Below are 16,201 nucleotides of genomic sequence, written 5' to 3' on the forward strand. Positions count from 1 at the left end.
CATGTCTCTCATGAATAAATAATTTTTTTAAAAAATCTTAAAAATACTAAAATTTTAGGAATTGCATTTCATCTCTGGAATAGTTATAGCATTTACCGAAATGTAACCTAAGGCTTATCATTTGTTTAACAGTGCTTCCCAAGTAACTTAACATACCAAATAAAAAGGCCTAATGAATCAAAGAGACTTCATTCACACTTTAAATATTGGGAAGTATTTTAAACCCTAGAAAGTTTTTAATTGCATGCCTAAATAGGAATAGGGATGTTAAAGACCTGATAAAGACAAAACATAGAAACTGGTTTTTCTCGGACAGCGAAGAGAAAACAACTATTACATTTTCTTTTCAAGGCATACCAACAATTCAAGAAAGCCTTTGAATAAGAGAAAGACTTTTAATCTTATACTTGTGTACTTTTAAAAGATGGGCACTGAGGGGGGCACTTGATGGGGTGAGCACTGGGTGTGAGGCTATATGTTGGCAAATCAAACTCCAATAAAAAAAATACACAAAAAATCAACTTTGTATTTTAAGAATAAGAAATAAACTCCTGATATTTGGTTATTTAAAAAAAAATAAAAATAAGTAAAATCCCTTCATTTTAATCTCAGTCTGTCCTGCCCGCACCTAAAATTCCTTTCCAAAGATTTCCCTTTATGAAGCTTTCACCACTTTTTTGGCATTTAGATTTTGTCCCAAGCCATTTCTTTTCGAACCAGTCTCAGGACAAAATTACCTTCTTTTATCTTTAACAAAAATGCATTCCCATTTCTTATATCTTTTTTAATGTATCTTCTATTTTTTTCATACAGAGTTGCTTCTCTTAGCCCCATCAGTCTTAGTTACATTTAGCAGAATTTTTCACTCTTAGAAATCTTAGTCTCCAGTGAAAACTAAGTAGTAACCAATTGTGAACTGTTATACCAAAACTCTTTTTATGACAAATTTATGAATTAAGCACAAAGCATGTTTACCAACAGACTCAAATATCCTTAGTTTCTCTGCAATAAGAAGTCAAAAGCACAAATATATATCTAGTAATCAATGCCTTAGCATTTTTCCTATTTGGAGAATACCTAGAAGTCCAATGAATTTAATCCCAATTATCATCCAAGTAAAACTTTAAAGTTACACGTTACTAAAGATTTTGAAAGCTATCTTAACAATTACCCATGAAAACTTTGAGACAATTAACCATCATTTTAAATCCTTTTTTTGCTAACAAATTGCAACAGAGATAACATGAGCTTATTTGACCTTTAGCAAACCTCAATAGAATAAAAGTTGTATATTTAATGCTAATAACATTAAAGACGTGACTGTCTTAATTAAAGCAACAAACTTAAATTAGTTTAAATGCTGACTATGTTTCACCTGGGTCCACTTTTAAAAATCAGTGTGTTCCCTATTGCCAATTTTTACCTGAGGCACTGGTGGGGAAATCTGAAGTGAACAGTATCTATAGGTTGCCCTCAAGGTGATGCAGAAACAGGAGGAGGGGAGGGGGAAACTAAAGAGGCAAAGAACAGCCAGAAGGCAGAGAAAACGGGTTCCCAGTTCTAAAGCTCATCTGTTTGGACAGGAGAACAGGGGCCATATTTTTCCACCAACAAATAGAATTAGATAGACCATATCAGGCCAGAGAAGACAGGGAATTTCCCCAAAACAAAGAGAAGCTGCTGGGGAAGATTCCTTAAAGCCCCGTCCTGAGGTACATTAACCACACACAGTTGGCTCCAATTATAACCATTAACCTGGGAAAAATGAATGAGGGACAAGCCCCCACATCTATTAGGAGGAGGAACAGTGAGAGTCAGAGTCTCCTTTGCTAGGGAAGGCCTGTGTTTCCTCGTGGAGTTATTCAGAGGCCTATTTAGACAATTATCCAATATGTCAGGAGGGAGTTTACCAGCCAACGTGTTCAGGCAAACACAGTCTGCAAGAGGCCCTTAGGTGGGGGTCCTGATGTAGAGCCCTGTTCTCTGCAACTGATAGATCCCATGGAGACCACACAGTGTTACAGGAGATCAGTCCTTTCCTAAATTTTGCAATCCAAATTGTTTCCAGTGGGTTAAATTGTTTCAGCAATTTAATTGCCCTCCTTGTTTCAGCAAGGGAGAGTCCTTGGGAACTGAAGAAGAGACCATGCCTTGCTATGAAGGGCACCCTTTATTATACCTTGCCTTGAAGAACCCATCATATCTAACCCATGGAAAACACTAGAAAAATTTTGCAAGGGGAAACTACTCAATTTTGCAGTACCCAACCCAGAGGAGTACTGTCGGAGAATGGTTTGGTTCTCATCTCACAATCCCAGTAGGAGTCAGTTACCCTGTATCTATTACAGAGAGGTGACTATGTAGGTGTCCCTACATATCAGCTCTCCCCTGTGAACCAATACATCTCCTGGTTTGAGTACCCAAGGTTAAAGAGTGTCCTAACATCTTGGGTTGAAGAGGGATCAGGCTGGTGGACGTAGTAGCCACTCTTACCTGTCCATTACCTGATCCTCCTTGTCTTCTCCGGATTTCCCCCCAAAAAGTCCGGCCTAATCATAGGGTTTAGCGAGGTTAACAGTTTAAACTTTGAAATTCTTTTTAGAAGGCTATGAATGTGACCAAAATAGCTAGGGTCTCTCAGTGCTGCTAATGGATGAGGCTCCCACAGGGTTTGACCCTCAGGCCAGTCTCTATCCTTTTACATGTCTCAGAGACCCCAAGGTCACCAAAGGTACCAGAAGGGCAGGTTCAGAGCTCTGGATTGCCAGTCCACCTATGAGCTCCCCCTCCCCCTATGAACCTTAAACAAAACAGGGGATCCTTTTAATGGCCTCCTTCTTCTGAGCTCTCTTGCTTGAGCTCTCATTGTTTGGTCATGTAAATTTGCCCGCATTCCCTAGCTCCAAGACGCCTGATTAGTCAGGCCAATTATAAGCCAATTTCGATTATGTTTCCTGGTCTTATCGCTGGGAGATTTTTCTGTCCGTATACCTGAAGTCCCATTTGCAAGCATGGCCCTGTTGAGGGATGCAGACCCTGAGATTTAGCATCATTATAATTCCATATTTTTGTTGTTGGAGCAAGAAAGCATCAACAATATGACCCCCTAAAGTCCCAGCCACTAATGCAACCAATCAAGGGATTGGCTGGGGCTTTGTAATTAATTCCCTCCTTAATGCCCAAAATATTCCAAAGGGAGTAAATGCCCAAGAAGCATCAGGCTGCCCCCAACTTATCATAAAGAGACAGTTTTGATCCTGCTTGCTGAAAACTTGGGTTTTAATTCCTGATTGTGATTAAACCTAAATGATACCTAATAGAAAAACATGAGGAAAAGGTTGTTCCTCCTAAACTAAGTTCTCATGAAATACACTTTTGAAAAAGTCTTATATCTACAGAGGGAATATTCTTCCTGGAATGAATCCCTAATTAAAAGGGCATACTGATCATGGGGGTTGGAAGAGCCCTAAAGGCAAAGCAGCTGAGGTGGGAGAAAGTCATTTAAAAAAAAGCCATTGAACAGAAAGGAGAACTGAGTAGGTTGGGGCCAATATTCCCTTTCTCTGAGGAAGGGGGGATTGGCCAAACCTTTCTCCAGAAGCCTGTTACTGGAGTCTTAAGACCAGCGGCCCCTCTAGTCGCCATTAACTGGCCCAGTTTTGCTGTTTGTTAAAAGAAGAGGTTATCCAAGGGAAGACATCTCCCCAGAAAGAAAAGAGTTCACTTTTACTCACCCTTTGGTGGGAGTGTTCCCAGGTTTTGGTATCAAAATGAAGTGGAGAGTTAGGTTCTTGTCTCACAGAATCGAAGAATGAATCTCGCAGACAAAGGAGAGTAAGTAAAGCCATAGAAGTTTATTAAGCAAGGATACAGAAGGAGCTCTCAGGAGTGAGAGGGGTCCCAACAGGGCAGCCACTGTAGGGCAGCTCTTTTATTGAAAGCCAACCAGAGAACCTAAATTCTTTTAACATCTTCATTGATAGCAGCCTTGCTGAAAGGACTAGTGATAACATCTTTAATGGCCCATTTCCCTTTTAGGGTCCAGTAATTCTCTATTGGTCACAGGACCCCACCTCTGACACCTAGGACAGGAAGGTCTGGTTCATTTATCTCTGGTTTCCTTTTATCTCTGCATTGTTGGGATTTTTGTGAACCCGATTCCGTGACCCCCTATCTATCTATCTATCTCTACTACCCAACCCTGCCTGTCCCTTACTCACTGGGACACAAGAGAAGTGATTGTTTGCTCTTCTTCGAGGGCTCTTGAAGAGAAGCAGGCCTGAGCTTCCTGCTCTGGGGAGGGGAGAGCAGGGTGAGGCTTCCCCTGCTAACCCAGCCATCAGCCCTGACTTGAGGGAGCAAAACAGTGCCACCCAGTGGAGGCCGGAGCTGCTTACACCAAGTCGCATCCCCTTGTGCCCCCCAGGTGTACCTGCACTGGGTGAAGTCAGCCTGAGAATTAGAGCAGCAGGCCACTCCTGCCAGAAGACCAGCACAAGCCGCTTGGCCACACCAAATCTACTGATTAGCAAGTGCTTCAAAGCCTCAACTCTAGAGGAAATAGGATTTAGCTTCTTTTTTATATTTTTAGTTTAAATTTTTTTTTAATTTATTTATTTTTATTTATTATCATTATCATTATTGTTATTATTTGGATCTAGCTTCTTTTAGTGAACAGACCAAAACATACCTAGGATCTAGTTTCCTTTCTTTTGTTTTCTGTTTTGTTTTGGTTTTTGGGTTTTTGTGGGTGTTTGTTTATTTGCTTGTTTGGCTTTGGTTGGTTGGTTGGTTGGTTGGTTGGACCTCTTCTTAATACAGCCATTACTCTCAGGAGGAGGAATACCATAGGCTTTACTAACAATTACACACACACACACACACACACACACACACACGGTGACCTAGATATAGTGAAAAGATGAAGGAATTTGCCCCAAAAGAAAGAACAGGAGGAATTCACAGCCAATGATTTGATCAATACAGATACAAGTTACTTAAAACAATAGTCATAAGGGTACTAGCCGGGATTGAGAAAAGCACTGAAGCTACTAGAGAATCCCTTACTCCAGAAATGGAGAGAACTAAAAACTAGACGAGGCAAAATCTTAAAAATTGCTATAACCAAGATGCAAAACTGAATGGATGGAATAACAATGAGGACAGATGGAGGCAGAGGAACAAATTGGTGATATAGAAGATAAAATTATGGAAAATAATGAAGTTGAAAAAAGGAGGGAAAGAAGGGTATTGGATCACGAATGCATACTTAGGGAACTTGGAGACTCCTTAAAGCATAATAACATTCATATCATAGGCATCCCAGAAAAAGAAGAGAAAGAAAAAGGAACAGAAGGTTTATTTGAGCAAATTATAGTTGAAAACTTCCCTAATCTGGGGATGGAAACAGACATTGAAATCCAAGAACTGTAGAGAACACCCATCAAATTCAATAAAAGCCGGCCATTGCCAGGACATATCATAGTCAAATTAACAAAATACACAGACAAGGAAATAACTGAAAGCAGCAAGAGGAAAAAGTTCTTAACCTACAAGGGAATACAGATTAGGTTTGCCGCAGTTCTGTCTACAGAAACTTGGCAGGCCAGAAGAAATGGGGACAATATATTCAAAGGGCTGAATGGGGAAAAAAAAAAAAAAAAAAAAAAAAAAACACAGCCAAGACTACTTTATCCAGCAGGATTGTCATTCAGAGTAGAATGAGAAATAGTTTCCCAGACAAACAAAAACTAAAACAGTTCACGACCACTAAACCAGCCCTGCAAGAAATATTAAAGGGGACTCTTCAATGGGGGGGAAAAAGACCAAAAACAACAAATACTGGAAAGGAACAGAGAACATCACCAGAAACACCAACTTTATAAGCAATACAATGGCCCTAAATCCATATATTTTAATAATCTCTCTGAATGTAAATGGACTAAATGCTCTAATCAGAAGACATAGAGTAGCAGAATATATAAAAAACAAAATTCATCTATATGCTGCCTACAGGAGACTCATTTTAGACTAAAGACATCTGCAGATTGAAAGTGAGGGGATAGAAAATCATCCATCAAAAGAAAGCTGTAGTTGGGTGCCTGGGTTGCTCAATCAGTTAAGCATCCTACCCTTGACTTTGTCTCAGGTCATAGTCTCAGGGTCGTGAGATCAAGCCCTGCATGGGGCTTGATTTTCTTTCTCTTCCTTCACCCTCTGCCTCTACCCTTCCTCCCCTGCCACCCCCTCACACTCCTGCTCACATTATTTCTCTCTCTCTGTCCCCCTTTCTAAGGGGAAAAATTTAATTTAAAAAGGAGAGAAAGGGAACTTTCCAGAACGCTCGGTGAGACGCGGAGGAGCGGCGGCTGCCCGAGCTGCGCCCAGCAACGCGCCCCTTCCCGCTCCCCCACACCGGCTTCGGCCCTCTCACCGGCTGTAGAAAATGGTGAAAGAAACCACTTACTATGATGTTTTGGGGGTCAAACCCAATGCCACCCAGGAGGAATTGAAAAAGGCTTACAGAAAACTGGCCTTGAAGTACCACCCTGATAAGAATCCAAATGAAGGAGAGAAGTTTAAACAGATTTCTCAAGCTTATGAAGTGCTCTCTGATGCAAAGAAAAGGGAATTATATGACAAAGGAGGAGAACAGGCAATTAAAGAAGGTGGAGCTGGTGGTGGTTTTGGCTCCCCCATGGACATCTTTGATATGTTTTTTGGAGGAGGAGGCAGGATGCAGAGAGAACGGAGAGGTAAAAATGTTGTACATCAGCTCTCAGTAACCTTAGAAGATCTCTATAATGGCGCAACAAGAAAACTAGCTCTGCAAAAGAATGTGATTTGCGATAAATGTGAAGGCCGAGGTGGTAAGAAAGGAGCAGTCGAATGTTGTCCCAATTGCCGAGGTACTGGAATGCAAATAAGAATTCATCAGATAGGACCTGGAATGGTTCAGCAAATTCAATCTGTGTGCATGGAGTGCCAGGGCCATGGGGAACGGATCAGTCCTAAAGATAGATGTAAAAGCTGCAACGGAAGGAAGATCGTTCGAGAGAAGAAGATTCTAGAGGTGCATATTGACAAAGGCATGAAAGATGGCCAGAAGATAACATTCCATGGTGAGGGAGACCAAGAACCAGGACTGGAACCAGGAGATATTATCATTGTTTTAGATCAGAAGGACCATGCTGTTTTTACTCGACGAGGAGAAGATCTCTTCATGTGTATGGATATACAGCTGGTTGAAGCCCTGTGTGGCTTTCAAAAGCCAATATCTACTCTTGACAACCGAACCATCGTCATCACCTCTCATCCAGGTCAGATTGTCAAGCATGGGGATATCAAGTGTGTGCTAAATGAAGGCATGCCAATTTATCGTAGACCATATGAGAAGGGTCGCCTAATCATCGAATTTAAGGTAAACTTCCCCGAGAATGGCTTTCTCTCTCCTGATAAACTTTCTTTGCTGGAAAAACTCCTACCTGAGAGGAAGGAAGTAGAAGAGACTGATGAAATGGACCAGGTAGAACTTGTGGACTTTGATCCCAATCAGGAGAGACGGCGCCATTACAATGGGGAAGCATATGAGGATGATGAACATCATCCTAGGGGTGGTGTTCAGTGTCAGACTTCTTAATGGGGCCGGTGAATAACACTGCTGCTGGCATTTTATATGCAGTAGTGGATGAGTGAAGGACTATAATCATAGCTCACTACTTGCTATTGTTTTTGTTTTAATATTCAACTATAGTAGTGTTTTAAAAGTTAAATGAAGAATAAACTCAAATATAAAAAAAAAAAAAATAAAAATAAAAAAATAAAAAGGAGAGAAAGAAAGAAACCTGGATTAGCTGTTATTATACCAAACTAGATTTTAAACCAAAGACTGTAATAAGAGATGGAGAAGGTCATTATTTCATAATTAAGGGGTCTATCTGTCAAGAAGATCTAACAATTGTAAATATTTATGTCCCTAACTTGGGGGCAAATATATAAATCAATTAATAAACAAAAAGAAATTCATAGATAATAATACAATAATAGTAGGGGATTTTAACACCTCACTTATAGTAATGGACAGATCATCTAAGCAGAAAACCAACAAGGAAACAATGGCTTTGAATGAGGCACTGGACCAGATGGATTTACAGATACATTCAGAACATTTCATCTCAAGAAACATTCTTTTCGAGTGCACATGGCACATTCTCCAGGATAGATTACATACTAGGTCACAAATCAGCTCTCAAGAAGTACAAAAAGATGGAGATAATACCATGCCTATTTTCAGACCACAATGCTATGAAACTTAGACTCAATCACAAGAAAAACATTTGGGAAGACCACAAATACATGGCCATGAAAGAACATACTACTAAAGAATGGAAATTAAAGAAGAAATTAAAAAATATGTGGAAGCAAATGAAAAATGAAACATGATAGTCCAAAACCTTAAGGAGAAAAAATGAGTGGGAAATATCAGAAAGGGATACAGAACATAAAGACTCCTAACTCTGGTAAACGAACTAGGGGTGGGGGAAGGGGAGGAGGGGGGGTGGGGGTGACTGGGTGGCTGGCACTGAGGTGGGCACTTGACGGGATGAGCACTGGGTGTTATTCTGTATGTTGGCAAATTGAACACCAATAAAAAATAAATTTATTATTAAAAAAAAAACCTTTGGGATACAGCAAAGGTGGTCCTAATAGGGTAGTATATTGCAATACAGTCCACCTCCAGAAGCAAGAAAACATACAACCTAAGCTTATATCTTAAGGAGCTAGAAAAGGAAGAGCAAATAAAGCCTAAAGCCAGCAGAAGAGGTAAATAATAAATAAATGATATAGAAACAAATCCCCAGTAGAACAGATCAACAAAACTAGGAGCTGGTTCTTCAAAAGAATTAATAAAATTGATAAACCCCTAGCCAGACTTATCAAAAAGAAATGAGAAAGGACCCAAATAAATAAAATCACAAATGCAAGAGAAGAGATCACAACCAACACCACAGAAATAAAAACAATTATAAGAGATTATTATAAAAAAATTACATGCCAACAAACTGGACAATCTGGAAGAAATGGACAAATTCCTAGAAACATACAAACTACCAAAACTGAAACAGGAAGAAACAGAAAATTTGAACAGACCCATAACCAGAAAAAAAAAAAAATTGAATCAGTAATAAAAAAGCTCCCAACAAACAAAAACCCAGGGCCAGATGGCTTCCCAGGGGAAATTTACCATGCATTTAAAGAAGAATTAATACCTATCTTCTCAAACTGTTCCAAAAAATAGAAGGGGAAGGAAACTTCCAAACTCATTCTATGAGGCCAGCATTACTTGGATTCCAAAATCAGACACAGACCCCACTAAAAAGGAGAATTACAGGCCAATATCCCTGATGAACATGGATGCAAAAATTCTCAACAAGCTACTAGCAAATCCAGGCTGTCTGGGTGGCTCAGTGGGTGTAGAATCTGCCTTTGGCTCAGGTCATGATCTCAAGGTCCTGGGATTCAGCCTTGAGTCCGGCTCCCTGGTCAGCAGGGAATCTGCTTGTCTCTCTCTCTTTGCCCCTCTCCCCACTCATACAGTCATGCTCGTGCTCTCTCCCTCTCTCTCTCTCTCTCAAATAAATCAATAAAATCTTAAAAAAAAAAAGATACTAGCAAATCCAATCCAATAGTATATTAAAGAATTATTCACCACAATCAACCGTGATTTATTCCGGGGCTGCAGGAGTGGTTCAATATTCAAATCAATCAATATGATACACCACATTCATGAAAGAAAGGATAAGAACTGTATGACCCTGTAAATAGATACAGAGGAAGTATTTGACAAAATACAGCATCCATTCTTGATAAACATTTGAAAAATAAAAAATAAGTAAATATATATTATATAATATTATCGCTTTAAAATATGATAGGGGGTGAATCAAGTCCTTCCTGTTTGTTATTCCACATTAAAAAATTAAAATAATTTTTGTCAGAATCTAAGACTTTGCCAATTATAAAGATGTAGATTAATTAGTTGAACTAATTAAGATATTAAGTTTTTTATTCATTAACATCATATATATTCTCTTTTATCACTTTTATATTTTTTATTATTTTTAATTTTTTATATAAAATAAAATATTATGTATCAGAAAAAACAACTACAGTGTTGGCAAGAAAATAAACATAGACAATAGAATGGTCTTTTATTGGATTTTGTTTATAATTAGGCCAACAAAAAGAATTTTGAAAAATAAAAAAAAATATTTTTCTACATAAAAGAAATAATGGATCAATACTTTCTAATTATGTTAGTATATTTTTACAAAAGCAATATACATTGCAATTAATAGTAATGTTGCAGTAACTAATAAATGAATTTCAATAAGATCAAAACACCTGAAAAAGGTAAAGTTTGGACAATTATCAAATTGTTCTACTGATGTAACATTTCTTTTCTTGACCCATTCTTTAATTTTAAAACAATTAAAAATTTGAAAAGAAAAATAAATTTTAATTTTAAAGATATTACTCAAAGTCAGTGATATATTTCAAGTATGAACTAAAATTTTCACTTAGTATACAGAAATATTTCAACTCACAATGTGTACCTTGCTTTATTCTTTTTGAGAAAAAAACCTTGGAAGAAAAAAAAAAACTAGATAACCAAATTGGAGCCAAGGGTTGGAAATCTGAACTGTCTAACCAAGGAATTAGATTTTATATAGTTGGCAAAAAGGCATCCCTTGGACATGCGTAGTAACTCACAGATCTGTCCTGTCCGGCTCTCTTCCATTCCATTCTGCTCGCACATATGAAAAGCTGCCATATGCAGTGCACTCACTGTTCTAGACCCTAAAATGAGAATCCAGAGATGATTGAGGCTTGAACCGGACCCTTGAGCTCAATCTACTGGAGTCATGCTCCAGAATCTAAATCTTCTGTACTTTCTACTTTTCCTCCAGCTGCTCTTGTGACCCACATCACAGAAGGTGTTTTGACAAACTCAACCATTCACTGCTCAGCTCTGTCCTTTGGGGCATCTTCTTCCTGTAGAAAGTGGATGATTCAGAATCTGTTGACAGAAGTTATACTGTTTGAAAATGATTGATTGTTAGAATATCTGAAATTTATAGTAGAGAATAAGGCAGCCCAAGGATTTCTGATGAAAGCATGTGAAGCAAAAGGAAAAAATATTCCACCTCACCCACTGACAACTGATTCCTGATGCATGAGGAAAAGTCTCCCCCTCTTCTGCTAATGGCTTTTCCCTGAGGCTCTCATTTCTGCTCTTATTCTAGGTCTGGCTGCTAATCCAACTGCCCTCTGTTGGGCGGAGACATAAATTAGGTACCTGAGCTAGCTCTTCCATGGCCCTCATGGGAGGCAAGTACCGGAACTTGGATCAAATCCTAGGCTCTACTTGATCTTCATTATAAAATTGGCTTCCGATGCACTGCAGGTAATATAATTTGGTATGGACCATTGAAGCAAATATTCTTATTCATTTAATTGCTTACGTTGGGGTTTTAAAAACATCACCTTTTCAGTCATTAAATAAGTACTAAGTGATTTCATCTGTTATGGAGTCAATTATATTTTCTGAATGGTTTATGTGTCCGGGCTTGGTAGCCCTTGCTGCTCATGGGTCCAAAAACTTTGCTTTGGGGTGCATTCCCATAGCATTTTACACATCAATCAGTAATGGTTCTTATCACATCCAAGGGAAAGGACCATTCTTCAAATCCAAGCACTTAGTTCATGGAGTGGCAGATAGGGTAGGTGCTCAATAAATAATACATAAATGAATAAATCACACTGTCCCTGCCTAGGGAATCTGCTTTATGGTATTCCATTTTTTTCAGATTGGGCAGATGCTTACAGAGTTTTTCCTTTAAAATAGCAGCAGAGTGGAAAATAGAACTAGAGCAGATACTGTCTGTGGTCTGTGTGGATCCTTGTGTAGTGCATCCCATGCCTCAACTGGCGTTTGTATGTTTCTTCCAATGACCTGCACCTGCCACTCTCTGCAGAGGATTATTCTTGAGCCCCTTTGCCTGTCCTGGCAAAGACCCAAAAGTGCCTGGAGCCACCCCCACCTGGCCCAAGCAGTCCTGAGTCAATGACTAAGGCTGGAGTCTGAGGCTCTTCTCCCTTGCCAGGAACTGGGACACTGGGGTGAAGTTTACACCCTGAAGTTCCTTGGCAGCATCAGGTTGAGGTTTAAACTTTCCCCGAATTCACATTCTTATTTGTTTCTTCTTCTACCCTCTCACCAGTTTCTCTAAGAACAGTTCCTTAATAAAATAATTACATACAAACCCATGTCTCAGTGTCTGTGGAAATCCAACTTCAGAAAAGAACCAAGGGTTCCTGATATTTGTACCCCCTGAATCTATGTAGACACCATCTACTCATTTCTTTTGGGGAAAGGGAAACCACCTACTATATGAAATTTCACCTTGCCATGCCCTCAACTTGCTCTCACCCAGTAACCTCACCTCAGAGCCTCTAATTTCTTCTGTCCCTGTTATAAAATTTTCCATGAAACAACCTGAGTTTAGGCTAACCATTTTTTCTGCCTAAAGTATTAAAATGTTCCAGGAGAATTCAATAGCTCATTTTATGCTGCTGGAAACATATTGACTATTGTCAAGGACTTTAAGCTTGCCAAGCTTATGCCACATTGCCCGAATACTCTGTGCATTTAGTAGCTGCATAGAAACAGAATGTTTGTTTAATTTAATATTTGGAAAAAAATTTAATTTTTGGGAGGGCTTTCTGTATGACTGGCTGCAAGAACAAATCTACACAGACTGCCAGTTGCATGGCTTGTTTATCGAACACAGTAAATGCCAGTGAGAATGACTGTCAAGTGTTAACTGTATTTGTCAGGTAAGTCACCAACCAGGGTCTGACTAGTGGCCAAAAGTGCCCCAATGCTGTCAGATCAATACCATGGTGAACACTAAACCCTCCTCTCTGCCTCCCTCACTACTACTGAAAATGCTGATAAGTACTGAGATCACTGAAGGATGCTGAACAGAAAGGTGATAGCATTTCTGAAATCGGTGTTGTTTCTGCTCCAAGAACAGGGGTTCAATTATATCTGTCAATCTAAGAGGCTTCCCTGGGAAGAAAACAGCCTTGACGAGTTGAGATGGTTACAAAGCCAAGGTATGAATTTATGTATTCCAAAGTGAGCTGGATCCCGTGGTCTATTCTAAGGAGAATATAGACCTCTAAAGTGATGTTTTGAAACAAATTAATTTCTTACTAATCAATCCTAGATGATCTAACCAGGTTAGGGAGATGAGAATTCCTTTGAGTTATCCAGACCTGGGCATGGTTCAAGATCATTTATTTTTTTTCTCCCTTATCTGAAGAGTGAATCAGATGGATAATTTAAGGGGCAGAGTTTTTGCATAAATTTTCAACCAGCTCCAAGAATACAAGACATTACACATCATTCTATACTTTTGCCTCTGGCTAGTGGCAATGCTTTCCTCATTGAACTTAGCTGGTAGGTAATTGTTTTGTCAAGAATGGAGTACTTAGAGTTTTAACAAAGAACAGGGATAACTGGGGTCTACTCAAAGGAAAGATGTCTGACTGTGGGATTTCTTCTCACCAGAATCATAAAAATAAAATGGAGTAGAGAATACATGGTGACAAATACAGTATTTCCAAAGGAAATACATCACAAAAAGTTCTCAGCACTACAGGAGTTGGCAAGAAAAATTATAGATAGGGACAAGTGCAATATATCACATTTAGGGAAATCTAATCTAAATTACTCTCTTAGGATTACATCTGATTCATCATCAGAATCACCTGGAGAGTTTGATAAGGCTACAACTCTCCAGGACCCATCCTAGAGATTCTCTCACTATGTCTGAGGTTGGGACCAGAACTTTATTCCTAATAAACCCCTTGGGGATTTTCATGGTGGGTCGTTTGAGAACCATGTTCCAAAAGAAGCCTATGAATTTCCATGGACTATTTCCTGGAGACGGCGAACTAACAACATGGCAGCAAAGAGACCAAGTAAACACTACCTACAAATACGTCTGAATCTGGACTACTTTGTGCAGATCTTTGCATTTCATGAGAGTTTTGGTAGACTCGGACGTCATCCAACAAGGACCAATTTTAAAAAGCAAGCCTTCAGGAAGATCAGATAATGGGATGACAAGGCTGCAAAATGAAGTCTAAAAAAAAAAAAAAAAAAAGTTAACTCTTTAGAATTCCAAATAATTGATTCTGTAAACAAAGGCTGGAAGTAGGTCATTCTATACCTTATTTTAAATAAATAAGAATCAACAGACTACATAAAAAAGAATAATTTTAAATAATTAGCAAATTGTGGATAATTACATTTTAATTAAAATAGAATTATAGTCATTCAATCCTAAAAGTTTATATGTGTTTGTTCATTCGTTCTTCATTTATGCATTGTTTTATCTACTCCTTTACTGATTCATAGAACACATTAAACAGCTATACTCTGTGCAAGACTAACACTCAAGAATCCTCCTTAAAGTTTTAGAGATGAAGGAAAAGAAGTTATTGCCACATTTAATTTTCTTGATTTTTGCAGTTATGAACAAGGTAATAAATAATATTCCCATGCCAATAGTCAAGGTATCCAAGATTTAGATGCAGTGGCTAATTTGCTCAAATCACAAATCAGGAAATCTGGGTTAGAGCTCTGGCCCCTAAGCTTGTACTCTTAACTGACATATACCCCTGCCCAAAAGGGCATTAGAGATTGCCTTTATCTATCCAAGTGTTATCAGGGCCACGCATGTGTCAGACATGCATTGGCTGAGAGCCAATGACTTCAGCTAGCATGACTGCTATGCTAACAACATCCGGCTCTGCCCTCATATAGGCCCCAGGTGCAGGCCCGGACTCCTGCTGAGCCACCTACTCTTCTCTGGACATCTGTGCACTTTCCCGACTGTGCTAGGGTGAGGTGTGGGCAGATACAAAGATTTGGTCTTTCCCAACCACAAATCTTGGCATCCAGACCAAATCAGTGTCCAAGATTCATTTAGGGAGCATCCAAACCTATGAAATTGTGGCTAGATTCTTACAACTATCAAGTTCACCAAATTCTCGAGGCTAGTTTTGTTGGGTGAAGAGAGAACTGGCTTAGCTTTTAGGAAAGGGCATCCAGCCAGCTGTGCAGCCACTTCCTCTTGGGCTTTGCTCTGTCACTGAGAGGCCAGGGACAGAGTGGCTTTAGGGCTCTGCGGAGCTTTCTCAGAGTGCTTTCCCCCTAAATGTCCGTATGCACTTTCACCCAATAGGCATTCACCTAATGGGGAGGAATCTTGCCTATCTTTAGAACCTATATTTCCCAGGTCACATAAACCTGGAACAATAAATAGTCCAAAACAGGATCATAGAAGGCCCACCACTCTGAAGTCCTTCCTGAGTCATTGAGAAGTTCCACAGGAGCCGTCTACATGTGATGCTGCATGCAGGGCTCCTGGTTACACCATGTTCTCTCCTCCTGCACCCTGGATTGGCTGTATGTACAGGCTACCTCTTTGAGATGAACTCTACTACTGCCTGAGGCTTCTGTGGGCCTTGTCTGACCCTGAGCTTGGTTGCCAGGGACTTCTCTGACTACGTGATCACTCTGTGTCGCCTGGCCATACTCCAGGCCATACTCCATCTTCTTCAGCCACTTTCTATCTCCTTTCGCCATTTGGAGATATGCTTAGACTGTCCATGGCACCTGTGTGTCTCTGCATGATACCATCAGCCACTAGCAAATCATTTCCTGTCTGTGCTCCCACAGTCACATCACTGCCAGGTGACAGAGGCCTCAGGTGGATTCCCTCTGTCCTCCTTTCATTACACTCTGACACAGAGATCACAGGACGAGTCTCTTTCTCTGCCTCTTCCTCTCTCTATCATAGCTTTCTCTTCTTCAAGTCCTTGCAAAAGCTCCTAAAGTTAGAGTGAAACCAGAGAACAGGTAGAAAAATACATACCCAGTTGTACCCAAACTTTTCCCTTGTTCTCTAATACCCAATGTTGGTTTTTAATCAAGTTTGCTTGCCTCAATTTTCCCTCCCCTTGGATTGGGTATATTCCTGGGAGAGCCTTTGTAGGCACGCAAATTCGCCTCTAAGGTCCCCTACGTATGAGAAAGTCTTTGCACCATGTTCCTAACTCTAAC

The 16,201-nt window shown here is 39.6% G+C and overlaps 1 protein-coding gene across 1 annotated transcript; it reads left to right on the forward strand.

Annotated features, from left to right (window-relative positions):
- The first annotated feature begins 6,328 nt into the window (after nt 1-6,328).
- On the forward strand, nt 6,329-7,723 carry LOC112645844 (dnaJ homolog subfamily A member 1). Its single transcript, XM_025425381.3, has one exon. It carries the CDS (start codon nt 6,446-6,448, stop codon nt 7,637-7,639), a length of 1,194 nt encoding a protein of 397 aa, XP_025281166.1. The 5' UTR covers nt 6,329-6,445; the 3' UTR covers nt 7,640-7,723.
- Nucleotides 7,724-16,201: the final 8,478 nt, after the last annotated feature.

This window comes from Canis lupus, chromosome 34, assembly GCF_003254725.2.
Source record: "Canis lupus dingo isolate Sandy chromosome 34, ASM325472v2, whole genome shotgun sequence".
NCBI lineage: Eukaryota > Metazoa > Chordata > Mammalia > Carnivora > Canidae > Canis > Canis lupus.

Excerpts from the sequence above, each read along its gene's own strand:
- LOC112645844 (XM_025425381.3), top strand. The coding sequence starts at position 6,446 with ATGGTGAAAGAAACCACTTACTATGATGTTTTGGGGGTCAAACCCAAT.